This window comes from Chiroxiphia lanceolata, chromosome 14 (genome assembly GCF_009829145.1).
Source record: "Chiroxiphia lanceolata isolate bChiLan1 chromosome 14, bChiLan1.pri, whole genome shotgun sequence".
Lineage (NCBI taxonomy): Eukaryota > Metazoa > Chordata > Aves > Passeriformes > Pipridae > Chiroxiphia > Chiroxiphia lanceolata.
Window position 1 is genome coordinate 9,601,728 of NC_045650.1, and position 14,329 is coordinate 9,616,056.

The 14,329-nt window shown below is 47.0% G+C and overlaps 1 protein-coding gene across 2 annotated transcripts in view; it reads left to right on the plus strand.

The window, feature by feature from the left end:
* The window catches only part of GPC3 (glypican 3), a 145,441-nt gene that overhangs the window by 75,271 nt on the left and 55,841 nt on the right, over positions 1-14,329 (plus strand). For both annotated transcript variants that reach the window (XM_032702407.1, XM_032702408.1), the window contains exons 4-5: positions 10,656-10,789; positions 13,591-13,716. In XM_032702407.1, coding sequence (XP_032558298.1) covers positions 10,656-10,789; positions 13,591-13,716 — 260 coding nt within the window. The remainder of the gene's footprint in view (positions 1-10,655; positions 10,790-13,590; positions 13,717-14,329) is intronic.

Genomic DNA, 14,329 nt, shown 5'->3' on the forward strand with positions numbered 1-14,329 from the left:
CAGATAAACTTCATGCTGCTGCTCTCCAGAGAGCCAGAGTGCAGGTATTTCTGTAGATACCTCCACTGCCTGTGCTGGTGTTTAAGTTATCCATTGTCTGTCTCCTCCCTGAGGGACAGCCCAAAACCCATGCAATAGAGGACACTTGAGGACAGTGAGAACTGCATGAGGTGATTCTGGGATGGCCCTGACCAGCAAAACGGCACCAGTAGCTCAGAGCAGATGGGCCCCAAAGGATTTGACCAGCAGATGCTGAAAAATGTCCAGGAAGGACATCTCTGAGCCTTGCTTCATGCAATTCCCATTGTTGGGAGCCAGAAAGAACTTCAGTAACACTACCTGTAGATTTTGGTGCATGATGTTTATCTTTTCAGTGAGTTGTGGAAATGCCCAGCTTACAACTTCCAAGGTGTGTGGAAAGTAACGAAGATGAACAAAATGCATTACAAGTGTTTAGTCTGTTTTATTTTTTTTTCCCCGTCCAATGCTTTCCCCACCTCATTTTGGAATTGTTGTATGTCAATTTATTGGAATTCTCTTCTCATAATCAAATATTAATCCTCAGTTCGATGACGTTGATAAAGGTGTTGTGATAAAGTCAAATTAATTTCATTTCTGTCTGAAAACAGCCTATTGTCGAATGTGTCACTTTAATACATTAATCAGACATGTAGCATTGTAACGAGGTTAAAAGTGCACACCGATTTCCATTATAAAGATATTCTCAATCAAGCAGAAACTAATCTAACGTTGTAAGTCATTCTGTAATTCAATTGTTCTAACTGCAGTACATGTGAAAACAAGATGTCTTACAACAAAATCTCATAAAAACCCTGCAGATATTTATATCTTTATAGAAAAGAATGATTTACATTTTCAATAAGCCTGATTTGTCTTTGGGAAAAATGTAATTCCTTGATCTTGGGCAAAAATCTAATGGGAGCCTTTTAACCTTGTTTGCCATGTTTTTAGTGTATTATCTTGGTGTTGACCCTTAATTGGATTAAGTTAGGCCTGACTGTCAGGGAAAAAAACCTTCCTATGCATCTGGCATCTTCAAAACTAAGAAAAATTCAACAGATGAAGGAAAAAACACAATGAAAAAAGAACAAGGCCTTCCCAAGCTGTTTGTTGGCCTTGACTAGATTAATGTTACCAGCAGCTAATCTCTGCTGTGCAGAGATACTTTTACCGCTTTCCGTTAATGACAATTGTTACATTTCTATTTTTGGCTTTGTTTGGGAAGGTCCATAGCATGGCCATGGGGAGAGCCTCGTGCCCCCCTTGCCTGGAGCTGGATAATGTGCTGTGGGGTTGCTTTGGGCTTCGGTGGAAAATAAATTCTTGTAATTTTTCTGCTGAAGAAATTCAACAGCTTAACTGTTCAAATGATTTGGTGAGCTTTGGTGACTCTAGCTTTGTTGTTTTAGCAGAGAGGTGTTTGGAAAGAGAAGGGTGGATGGAGGGAACAAAAGGTGGCTGCTGGGGGGTTTATTCCTATGGGGAGGTTGAAATAAGTAGGGTGATGATCCTTTGTAAGGGATGGGTGAGTGGGAAGGAATGGTGAGTACCAAATCCTTTGGGGTTGGAAGAGTTTTCCATTCAGCATAGGAAGGGAGAAGGGCATTTTATAGCAAAAAACCACTTGGTGTAAAAACCTTTGGGATGGTTTCAGTGCAAGCAGTTATTGAAATATAAATCTAAAAAGCTGTGTATACCTGTGAGCACGGTCTGTGCAGATTGCAAAGCAGGCACTGCATTTACCTGCTTGTTTTGACATCACCAGTTAAAGCAGATTTAGCAGTAAGCCCCGTGTGCTCTATTTTAAATAAATATTACACTTGCTATTGGATTGCTGAGAGAGAGAGAGAACTAATTAAGGAGATGGGATATCATCAGTAAATTTTTCTTCCCTGAGATTTTATGAGCAGTAATTTGAAAAGAGCCATATTAAAGTCATTGAGGAACAAGTTAATGCTGCGTTTCTAAGAATATTGTCCTTCTACTCAAAGATTATATTAAAGAATAAACAGTGTACAGTAGCTAATTGCTAGCTGACACATTATAATGGCTTTGTACTTCCAAAATTGAATCGGTCTGGTTTAAGAAAAAAAAAAAAGGGAAAAAGTAATGCAGTAGCTTTTTAATTATTTAATGAAGTATTTCTCAAAGTATAATTGAATCTGTGCTCATGGCTGGAGGGGGGAAGAGGGACTGGTCGGTATTGACCACATTTGCAACCCAGCTGACACAGCTGCTGTTAAATACCCCGTTATAGGCTCTGATTCCGGCTTGCTGGCTCACATTCCAGACTGATGGCAGGTATCTGTTTTTCCTCTCTAAATGAAGCTGCTAGGAATTTATTTCTCTTGGATTGCTCCTTTCTGTAGTGCCGTAGGCACAAACACGGCGCAATATTAAAACCCACAGAAATCTGCCAAGGAAACCGATTAACCCATGGCAGGAAAATAACAAGCGCATGGCGATTGCCTGGAGCTGTTGTACTGCCTGGCTTTGCCCAGTGATGGTTTTTTTTAAGGTCTTGGTTGGAGCTGGTAATCCCTCAAGCCCATTCCCTGCTTCTCAGTCTGTTGGGATGGAGCAGATTTAATTGCCTGCAATAGGAAGGTCTTCTAGGGACCTGTAGTAGCAATTGTGTGTTATAGTGTGCACAAAACGCAGTTGTATAATTGCAATGTGTTCAGCACCCTTAGCAGAAATGGGCTTCATTGCCTTGAGTCCAAATTTTCTGTCAGGTTAGATGAATCAGTGCTAATGTAGAAATTGGCTGTTGGAGTTTGGAGCATCTTCAGCCTCCTTGGGGAATCAGTCCCAAAGGCAGAGCAGCAACCCAGGGTCAGAAGCAACCATGCCACCTCATTAGCCATGAAATGTGTTGGGGGCTCAGGACTTCACCAGGAGCTTGGCTCTGGGTGCTGTCACTATTTGCTCCTGAACTGGCTTTGGTCAGTCTAACATGCCCTGTTTTTCTCTGGATTTTGCTCCCACATCTTCCCTTTTGCTCTGTTGTCACTTTCCAGGCAAGGCTGACTTCACCTTCCAAGAAAAGTCTTAGTTTGGTTGTCTAAGAAACATCAGATTGCACAGATCCAACTTGAAACCATAATGGTGCATTAGTATGCCATGGGGCTTTGTTCCAGGAAATATCTCCACTTGGGAAAACTGCTTAAGTGTATGCTGAAAATTAAGCAAAAAATGCTTTTTTTCTTGGCTCTCCCAGTTGGTTGGCTGGGTGGGTCTGAGCCCTAGCTGGGGCTCCAGCTGCCTAGTCTAACCATCCGAACTGAAATACCAAATTTTTTGTTAAATATGGAATTAACAAAATGCTGGAGGGAAACGCTAACTTGAAAAGTTGTGCTTTAATTACATGTCATGGATTATAAAGGCAGAAAGAACAACTGTGATCATTTAGTCTGACTTCCTCTCTACCTATAAATAACAATAAACAGCCTTTTGCTTAAACACAAAGCAGCTTTCTTTGGTGGATTAAATGCTCCATGCTGGGGATGCCAGAAAGAAGAAACATCTTGTTTGCATTATTTTGTGTAGGTTTGAAAGGGCTCGACTCAAGCTGAGGTCATGGTTCCTTTGAGAGAAAGGGCATCCTGCACTGGGAGAAGCTGAGTCAGTGGAGGTGGTGGGACAGTGTGGAGGTGCCTTGTGTGCTGCAGCACATGAACAGTACACTGGGCATCACGTTCTCCTGGGGACAGGCTGGTGTGTCCTAGCGGGAGCAGCCACTGGAAACACAGCGCTTGTCTCTGTCTGATTTAAGCCATTTGAACCCTGGCACAGCAGAGCAAAGTGCAGATGGGAATCATTCAGTTTCAGCAATTGGCACCTTCATCAACTGAAATCTTTTAAAAGTCCCCCGTGCTCCCCACTGCCCTGCTGGGCTGCCCTTATGCAGGCTCTGGGGTAGAGTGACTGTGTAACCATGCGATGCGTCAGACCTTCCAGCTCCTGTGTCACCTCTGTCACATCAATACACATGGCTGCATGGGGAGCACATCCTGTTCATTGGCCTGAGAACCAGCCCCAGTTATCCCTTGGGTCACACTGGGGCATGGGGAGGGCCTTGAGCAGCAGCTGGGGTGTACAAGGGCAGCTGGGCTGTTAGCTCCTCTTCCATTGCATCTTGATCCATCTCTTGTTTTTCTCTCCTTTGGTGGTCACAGCTGTCTTTGCAGACAAGAAATGAGACCAGGGAGGGAGCACTTATCCGTCCTCCCTGGGCCCTGTGTTCCTGCTGTGACACTGAACCTCTGCAAAATGTCTTGTGATGCTCTACATGAAGGATGGGAATCGTGATTTGGAACTAGATGATCTTAAAGGTCCCTTCCAACACAAACTGTTCTATGATTCTCTGAAATATGAACTTATACTTCCTTTTAAAAATGCCTCCATAATGCCTTCGAGGTCTGCAAGAATTGGAAGACCTGATCTTCAAACCAGGTGGTGATGGCCTTTGGTGTAACCTGGACTGGTGGCTGCAGGGGTCTCTGAGCATTTGTAGCGCGTGTTTGCAGCATGTATTGGGCGTCACCGCGGGCACTGGTGTGACAGGCACTCTGTTATTTTAAGCATTAGTGTTTGTGTGCATTTTACACATTATAGCATTGCATTATTTAAGGGTGATGCATTATTAAACGCTCTTCTCCTCAGCGTGGAGAGTAGGTCACTTCCCACGATTCCTGCTGCTCTGCATGAGTGAGTTAGGGTGCTGTCTCTTATGTAATCCTTGCAGTCTGAATAGTGGCGATCGTAATACTACAGAGCTGATTAATAACATTTAGTACTCCATTAATGAGGAATTTTAGTGAAGTGCTCATAGAAGACATCTGTGTTACCATACTCAGTTTGTTCTTTCTGCTTGAGTGCCTGAAACCAGAAGAACAATCATTACTTAGTTAATAATGATGTGCTTCTTAGAATAAAGGCTTGTAAATTCATTTTTATGCCCATAATCATATTTTTCTGCTGTGAGAAGAGTGAGGGAGCTGGGAATTATCTCTTTCCCATCTTCCTGACAAAATGTATATAATGATTAGGAGCATATAATAAGAGTGTTTGTCCTAGCCAAATGTTTCTTCGCTCCTGTTAATCAGCATTCGTTTGAGAGCGTGGTGCCGTTTGTGGAAGGCGATGCAATCACTGGGGCAGTGTGGCAGATTTAAATCAGTAATAAAAGCCCTGGGGAAATTAACAAGACAAAACATTAACCACAGACTAAACATTAACATATATTAGCATTTTTATTACACCTGTAGAAATGGTAAATCGGCTTGGTTACTACTATTAAAAAGTTTATGTTCTATCCCACATCATCGCAATGTATATTTTTGGTTTAAGCCCTTTAGAATTTAATTAAGCGGAATTCTATAGTAGCACTTGAGTAATAGACTTCAGGATCACTTTTATGGTGACTTTGAAGATAAACAGGGCACAAATGTGATCTTTATAATGCTAATAATACTTGTGATGTGTAGCGGAGTAGGTTGTTAAAAGAATTGGAGAAGAAGCACCAATGTAGGTAGCTGCAGTATTGAGGCTTTCAGCCTCACTGGTCAAACTGGGATATATCACTCAAGGATGCTCAGCATTTAGTGGGCACCAGTTGGTTCCTCTGAAGACAGCATGTTTTCTTGATTTCTATGGTCTCTTGATGTTCTGTGCATACTGTAGCAAATCACCCTTTTAGAGGCTGTGTTCAAATCAATTATAACAGTTAATCGTTTTTCAGTGTAATGTGTGGCTTCTCCCAAAGGAAACTTGTGAATAGGTATAAAATGACTTATGTGAACTCCAGAGAGCAGAGGAGATTGCAGGAGGAAATCTTCAAAAATGAGGCCATCCCCTTGAGGGGAAAAAAATACTGTCTGTTCCTGGAGAATGAATCTATAAGTAGAAGAGTTCATAGACAAGACAAATGGAAACTCCATATAAAGTTTAAGCAAAGGTCAAATACAGCAAGCTCTCCTTTAGAGCAGAGTGGAGCTCCTGGGCTGAATGAAAAGTGGCAGCAGCAGGTATCCAGCAGTGTCTGATGTACTCTCTTCTTGTCTAAGGGGAAGCTGATTAGCTTTTTTTTTTAATCATCTAGAAAATTACCTTTAAAACATTCTTATTCTTAAAAGCGATGCTCAGATTGGCAGGAGGATCACATGTGCTGCTTTCCAATCCTTTGCCCCCATGGATTTACTTGCTTTTGGGCAGGGCAAGATGTTTTTGCCCCGTGTGGACCCACTCCCTCCTGCCTGGGCAGCAGAGCAGGTTCCATCTGTAGCCTTAGTGGTATCAGTGATGCCATCCTGCCATAGCCAGGCTGGAGGTGCCTGTGGGGGTTCTGCCCTCTATCAACTGCACCGAAGTTCTGATCCTTGCACAGAACCTGGTACTGTGGGCACTATTTCTTCAATATAAATTAAGTTTATCTCAGTCATCCCAGTTTTCGAGTGCTTGCAGGTATCCAGTGGATCAGTATTGTGCTTTACACCCATGTGGTTCAACTCAGCTGGAAGCAGCTGCAGTGGCAGACCTGGTCCCTGGCTGCTCCCCGCGCATTGTTCCCGCACAGCCTCAGGTTCCCTGCAGTCCTCAGGCACCTCTTATCTTAAATTAATGTGGAAGCGTTAAAATGGGCTGATAGTGCTACTCCATTAGCTTTGTCCCTGTGCTCCTCTCAAATCAATGTTCCCTCTAAAGCAGAGCCATTACACGGCGTGTGACTCCCCAGGGTGTTGGGAGCCAGCTGCTTCCCCATCGGGCACGGGGACCTTGGCCACAGGCAGTGCCCGAGGAGCTGTGCCTGACGTGAGGATGGTCCCTCCCTGTGGCTGGAATAAAAGAAATGGAGCACTGGGTAGTGGTTGTCAGAAGGCAAAGTGTTCCCCTTGTGGCCTGGGTCACACTCGCATGGAGGACGCTAATTAAATTGGGTAATTAGTGAGTTTGTTAATGAGCTGGGGTAGGGAAATGTTGCTTTGGCTGTTACGGTATGGGTGGCTTTGGGGGCTTGTGAAAGCTCAGGTCTTTGGGAGGGTTTTGCTTGCCTGGTGTCCCCTTGCTGCAGTTTTTCGATGGACTGGCAGATTCTTTTAAAAACAAACAAAAAGTCCAACTCCTGTTGCCTAAAAAACACACTACCCTTTGATTTACTTATGCAATTTTTTTTGTGGTCTGGTGTGTCAACTTCAACCTGATCTGTGACATGGCTTAAGAGACTGTACAGCTCTCACAGTGACTATACTTTAGATAAGGGCTGGTGTATATTTACAATGCCCCTGATAGTGTGCAGAGCCTGAGGAGAAGAGCCAGCAGTTCCGTTCTGTCAATTGGCTTTGAATTTTGCATTTTATATTTGCATGGCAAAATATAAAAAGGGAGGAAACCACGTATTAACCACTGTGGCTTGACATTGGTTTGGGACATGCCATCAGATATGCTGCCTTCCTATTGCTGCCCCTCTTGCAGGCACACCACCGTGCTGTGGAGCTGACTGTCCTTGCTCCTGCCAGAGCAGGTGATACCTCCAGAGCTGAAGCATCACACTTTTTTTCTCTCCAAGGCCTGAGCTTGTGTTGTCCCTTCTCTGACTGTTCTGCAGTGGCATTTTTCTGGACTTTTTGGAGCTTGCTTGAAAATAGCCACGGTTAGGAAGAGACTGGGAAGCAGTGTTCATGTGTTCCTGAGCTTGCAGTGGGGACTCAAAAAGAGGGAAAGATGGAAATAGGATTTCTGAGCTGCTGTCCTAGGACCGCTTGTGGCCCAGCAGACTCTGGCAGATGGTTTGTGAAATCCTTCCCTCCCCCCAAAAGTGCACAGGATGCCGCCCCTGCAAATGAGCAGGCAATCTGTTACTTATACATTCACTCACTTTATTTTAAGTTCAAATCTCAGCCGGGTTTTTGTTTGACTAAAAGGTGACAACCATTTCACTGTGACTTCACAAGATGGGCTGCAAGGTTGGTTTTTTTTCCTGAAAAGGTTAGTTGGTGCTTGAATAAATAAATAAGTAAAAACTTGGATGCACTGCTCAAACTTTCTACCTTTTATCCATGAATATTTCATCTGCTGTCCCATGCCACAGCTAACGCAATCCTGTTTGTGATTTCATCCCTCACAGGAAGGATGGTTGGATTCAGTGACCAATGCTTGGACTTGATGATCAACAGTTGGACTTGATGATTGTGCAGGTCTTTTCCAACCTTAATGATCCCATAATTCTAGGAGCCCATGGTATCCAGATGCCATGTGGGGCTGTGAGGATGCAGCTGAGCTGCAGCTCCTGTGCAGGAGTTGGGAGCAGAGGGGCTGAGGTTCCTTTGGTACTGGGTGGGAGATGAGGCAGCCCTGGTCTGCCTGGCTGCTTTGCCATTTGAACACACTCTGGGGTGGTGCCATTGTTCGCACTGCGCTCCAATCCTCCCCTCCCATTCAGTACCTCTCTGCATTCTTGGGAAAAAGCCTTGATCCTGGACTTGCTCTTCTCTCGGAGTTCAATAGGCTTTGCCAGCTGAAAGCCAGGCTTTGGAAGGGGAAGGAGGGGCCTTTGAAAGAGCTGGGAAGAATCAAAGGGAGTGATCACAAACGGCAGCTTAAATATCCAACCTTTTCCCAGTTCTCTCCTCTACTTTACGTGCCCATCCAGAGTGTGGGTGCAAAGATGCTGCTTTGTGGCATTGCTCCCTCTTTATCTGCTGTCCTGGAGCTTTTGTGTACCTTGTGTTTCCCTGGAGAGGTTTCATGGCCAGTCTCAACTCTGACGTCTGGAGGGGAAAAGTCCACAGACTCCCCCTGTGCATCCTCACACTCTCCTGCTGACCTGCCCTTTGCAGGGATATTGGCACCAGCCAGCACAGAGGGCACGGGATGTCCAGACCCATTCCACAGCGGTGGAGTCTCAGGTCTCAAATGCCCTTTTCAAGGTCTCCTGCTGTCCCATGTTTTCCTCCTATTCCTGTCTGCTTGCTTCAGAGGACTACCTGCAAATCCTATGAGAGGGGGATGAGTGCTAAAGGAAGGCCAAAATGTGGTCATTTTTCTGACTCCCTCCCTCTGTGTTTGAAGCCTGTTACATGATTTAGGGAGTGCAGTAGGGCTGATACATTCTTCTGCAAGACTTGGGTTTGGCATGGTGGAGAGGAGACACAGCCAAGGGAGGGAAGAGGAGAAAAACGCAGGTAGGATGCTGCAGAAACTGCTCACTTGGCGGCTGCAGGAGGGGCTGCTTTGGCAGAGGGAACTGCAGGTGCAAAAGGACTGGTGGCAGCATCTATTCCCACCGTGCTGTGAACCAGAAACTGCAGTGCCCATCTCCCAGGAGGTTTCTATTTTACTTTGTTGTATGGCAGCCTGAGCAAACAAACTGTGCTGCTCTTGATAATGAAAGAGGTGACATTACTAATTTATTTGCCCACCCAAATGCAGGATGTAATAGAACAGAATTAATCTCTTCTCTTTACACATCAGATGCCTGTAGCTTTGGGCAGCGGGTGTGCTTTTAACCTCCAGTGTGCAGCTAACTGGGAGTTTAGCTGACTGCCTTGATTCAGTGTGGCATGGAGATAAATGAGGTTCTGCAAGGAACGGGCATTTTATGGGTATATGTTTGGTCCCAAATCTGAATGTATAAGGTAGGATGAGGCTCACAGAAAGAGAAGTTGGTGTCAGCTGCGGTGCCTTTGTGGTCCCAATAATCAGCCAAACTCCCTTCAAAACCCAACATGGATGAGTCCTACAGAACATCACAGGGTGAGTCAAAAAGTGAGTATCACAGTGGCAAGTGGTGCCATGGGGGGACAGTTGTCCCTTGGTGGTGTCCCAGAGAGGGAGATGACTGCAAATCCACCTGCAGCAAGGACTGCAGAGGCGGCCGCAGCGCTGCTGGACGAGTCTCGGGATGGTGGCCATGCGAGAGAGCTTTAACGAGGTGGTTGGGATTCCTTCCCTCCCTGCTGCAGCCACTTACCAAATCATCTGTATGCTAATGAGCTAATTTGTGCCATTAGCAGAGCCCTGTTAATCAAGACCTCCCACGGTATGACTGGGCTGTGGCCACAATGCTTGCTGTATTTTAGGCCCTGGGTCTTTTAATTAGTAACGATGCGTGTGATGCTTATCCCTGGGTATTTGCAGTGCAGCCCGTGCAGATGACAAGCTGCCACAAGATGCAGAACCAGAGTCTTAGGATTTACCTTCAGAGGGGAAGTGTTTCCTAAAAGTCTGATAGGAGAGATGGAGCGTAGAGTTGAGATGCTGCAGCTTTCTGCGAGGAAGGAGCAGGCAACATCTCTAGACCCCTCCTGCCAGCATGAGTTTAACCTGACACAGGAAGACTTGCTGGTCACAGAGGCAGCTCAGGAGTTTTGATAGCCACAGGGGCATTTTGATGCCCAAAAATTTCTCCTGAAACTTCCTGCATTCCTTCCCACAGGACAGGTATTTGTACAAAAACCAGGTTGTATCCTTAGGGCAGCAGTTTGCTTTCAGATGTGTGTGTGAGCTGTGGGCGAGATGGGGATGACAGGACGACAGACCAGCTCCTGTGCAGGTGCCAGGGTGCATCTTGGCTATTTTCCTGGAGTTCTTTGAGTCTCAACACTTCCTCACACTGCTGTGTTTGTGTTTTCCAGATCAGCCGGTTATGCGGCCACGCTCAGCAGAGACAGGTTCGATCAGCTAATTACCCTGAAGACCTTTTCATTGACAAGAAAGTTCTGAAGGTGACTCACATTGAGCAAGAAGAAACTTTGTCAAGCAGGAGGAGGTGAGAACACTCAGGCTGAGTGTGGTGCCTGCTGGATGGGCTGCAGGAGTGGTCACCATATGGGATGGCCCTGTGGAAGTGGATGGGAGAGCTCCTTATTTCCCTTACCCATAAACCTGGTATGGGTTTTGGCTCTGAAGTGCAGTGAGGTGTCTACATGGGTTTTCTCACCTAGTGCATTCTTTTTTAACCTATAAAACTGCCTCCTGTTTTCCATCTTCGTTTTCCTTTTTGCAATCCACCAGGCACCCAGGTTCATACACCAAATGCCTCGTCTGGGTTTCTTGGGTACTGCTATAGTGCCAGAAACACTCACAGTTACAGGTGGAAATGGTCTCTCCAACCTGAAATGTTGCATGTTACACTGTGTGTGTAGGTAAAGGGGGTGCATTTCATGGTTTTTTGTGTAGTGTTTTATGGCAGTTCAGAAATGTTAACAGCCTTTTACTGAGTATTTTGTAAGTGAAGCAGGTGCTTCCAATGCTGACACTGCACCTTGTGCTTCCTTCCCCCCGTACACAGAAGCTGTAATTAGGTGGGCTCATGCTGGTGTGTTAGGGAGCAGCATCTATCCACTGCATCTGAAAGCACACCCGAAGATAAGCAGTGCCTTTACTGCTGTCTTGAATACAAGAAAAATCCCTGTGGAAGAGAAACAGGCAAGCTTGGCAATTTTTGAAACTGAGGATATAGAGTAAGTTGGATGGATTTCTCTTTGAAAACTTACAGGGCCACATTCTTGATATGGTTCCCAGGAGATGCAACACCAGGGCTTGCATTCCTCTGTTGTCTCAACATGTTGGAAGGTTACATAGCCCAGGCTCTGATGGAGATGTCTTTTGAGGATCTGAAGACTAATGAAATCTGCTGAGATGAATTACATGGGCTCATACCTGCAGATACAGAGGAGTTTCTCCCTTCCCTCCCCCTCCCTGCCCAGCAGGAAACTCTGCTCCCCAGGAAAGTTCTGTTCCATCTGCTCTCCACAGTGCTGCCGAGGTTTGTGGAAGGGGAGCAAGGCAGTGCCTGGGATGTAAGGAGCTGGGTGCAATGGGCAGTGAGGCTTGTCCTGCTTAGGGTTTGGCCTAACTGAAGACCCACGTCTTGCCTCATTCTGGCTTGCCAAATGGTGTTGGTTGGACCTCCTGCCCAGCTGTAAGGCCAGTGCAGGAGATGGATGTCAGAGGTGATTCACGCAGGAGGTGACTATCTGAAGCACCCCTCCGATCTGTGCAGGAGGCTGTGGGCCCCACCCTTTGGAGGGGCTTCAACTCAACAGACAAACCCTTATTCGTTGTGATGGACGGTGACAGACTGGTCAGTGTTTGCAATTCCCGTGCAGGATGTGCTGTGGTGGCCAGAGGGAGACCTTGGCTGGCCTTTGGCCTCCATGGGCTGCAGCTTTGCCTGTGGGGGCTGTGCTGGTCTCACCAGGGCAGGAACAGGCTCCTTGGCCGTGAAAAGGCAGCACAGAGCACAGGCTTCTTCGCGGCTTCTCCTTGTGTCGCCTGCCCCCAGCTGGCTGTCGAGGGCTTCAGCTGGAGAGGGAATCCCAAAGCAAAGAGGGACAGAGGGAGCTGGGCACTCCCTTTGCACACCAAACTGCCTAAGCTTGCAGGGCAGCTCCCCCCAGCTGGCAGGGCATGGAGGTCCCCCCACTGCGGCACCTGGGGGATGGCCCTAAGAGCGCTCCAGGTGCTGATTCCTCATCCTCCCCCCAGAGAGGAAGGAGAGTGAGAAATAAACTTTTGCCAAAGGAGAAAACATGCTGAAACCAAGCAAGGAGACTGTGAGGCCAAGTCTTACTGCCTCCAGTCCCTGCTATTCATATTATCATACTTTTGGTGCCGTTTATCTAATTAAATCTGCTGGTGTTTCCTTGTGACAGCTGCTGAGTGTCCCTAAGGGGGACACTGGGCTGGGGGGATGTTACATCCCACTACCACAGCCCCTGTCCCCTTTCTGGCAACTGTCAGAGTGCCTGGGGTCAGCCTGTGTCCTGGCATCTCTGGACCACTGCTGAAGGTGACTGGCTGGGGACAAAGGTCCTTGGTGCTGGGAAGGAAGGGTGCAGGGTCAGGGTGCAGCCTGATTCAGATCCCCTCAGTCTGGTGCAAGCACTGCTCCTGTGGCTCTTTCTGCCTTCCTGGGGCAGAGCCATGTTGGTGAGTGTAACCTGCCCCTTTGAATGTCAACTGTGACCCCATGTCCAACCCAGTGTACACCTTGAAATCGTGTACTTTTGGTGGTGCAACATGAGACACAGCGTTACCTGTGTGTACAGGTTTGTACTGAGAGTGCCTGCTCTGCCATCAGAAATGCTACTTGCCTTTGCAGGGATGCTGGATGGCCAACATCAGGCAAAGTCCCTAAAGGACCTCTCTTGCCTTCTGCAAAGTGGAGAGGACTGCTGGCAGTCTGAGCACTTGCTGCTCAGATGCACCCCATATATTCATGGCCTCAGCCAGTGGCACCTTTCCTTAGGAACCAGAAGAGTGCAGAGACTGTGTCTGGCTTTTGCCTGCAGCATGGTTGCTCCGAGGTTCTGCTGCCCCAGTATCCCTCCCCATTACCAGCAGATTTTGCCCTAGAAAACAGAGATTCAGCCTTTGACTGACTAACATGAGGGGACAGTGCAAAGAGCTACTTGAGGTCAGAAATAAAATTGATGCCTAATGCTTTATTTTCACTCAGCTGCTTTCTTGTTGCGTTTGTGTGATTACTTTCACTGGTTAAAATGCACCAACTCCATCTTCTCTTCCTCTTTTAACTGAGCATCATTTTCCCCTCCTTTCTTCCAGGGAACTCATTGCGAAGCTGAAGTCTCACAGCAGTTTTTACAGCAGCTTGCCAGAGTACATCTGCAACCACAGCTCTGCTGTTCAGAATGACACCTTTTGCTGGAATGGACAAGAAGTCGTGGAGAGGTGAGTCACATCTCCCTTTCCTCCCTCTCCCCATCACTGCTTATCTTTTCCTAACCAGGTGCCTGAGCAGTCTGTGACCAGGACACTACTCACTCCCTTAAGAACCTTGTGCAGAGCAAGTGTCCAGCTGTGCTGCAGCTCAGATGGATGTGCAAAGTCTTCATGGAGAGAAGTGGTTGTGTGCTGCCCTCCGCTGAGTTTTCTGCTCAGTGAAAACCCTGCATCCTTGACTGGTTTAGGTCAGGGTGGGTTGGCAGTGGTGGGCCAGAGACAGGAGAGCAACAGCAGCTTGACACAGCCATGCTCCCGTGGGAAAGTGCACCACAGTGCCAGGGATGGCTCCTCTGGAGCAGCCAATGAGGGCATTGCCACCATGCACAGCCTGGGGTAGGGGTGTCTCCAACCTGGTTCCATGCAGTGGTAGCAGCACAGCATGTTTGGCATCCCCTGCCCCACCCAGAGAGGGACAAGGAAGACCACCTTGTTGAGTTTCTCCTTGCCATGTCTCAGTGCTGGAGGAGGTCAGGACCACTGAGCTCTGGTGGTGCAGCTGCTGCCATCTGACTGTCTTCCCACCACCAAGTCCTGGCTGTCCTCTCTGGACTGAGCCATT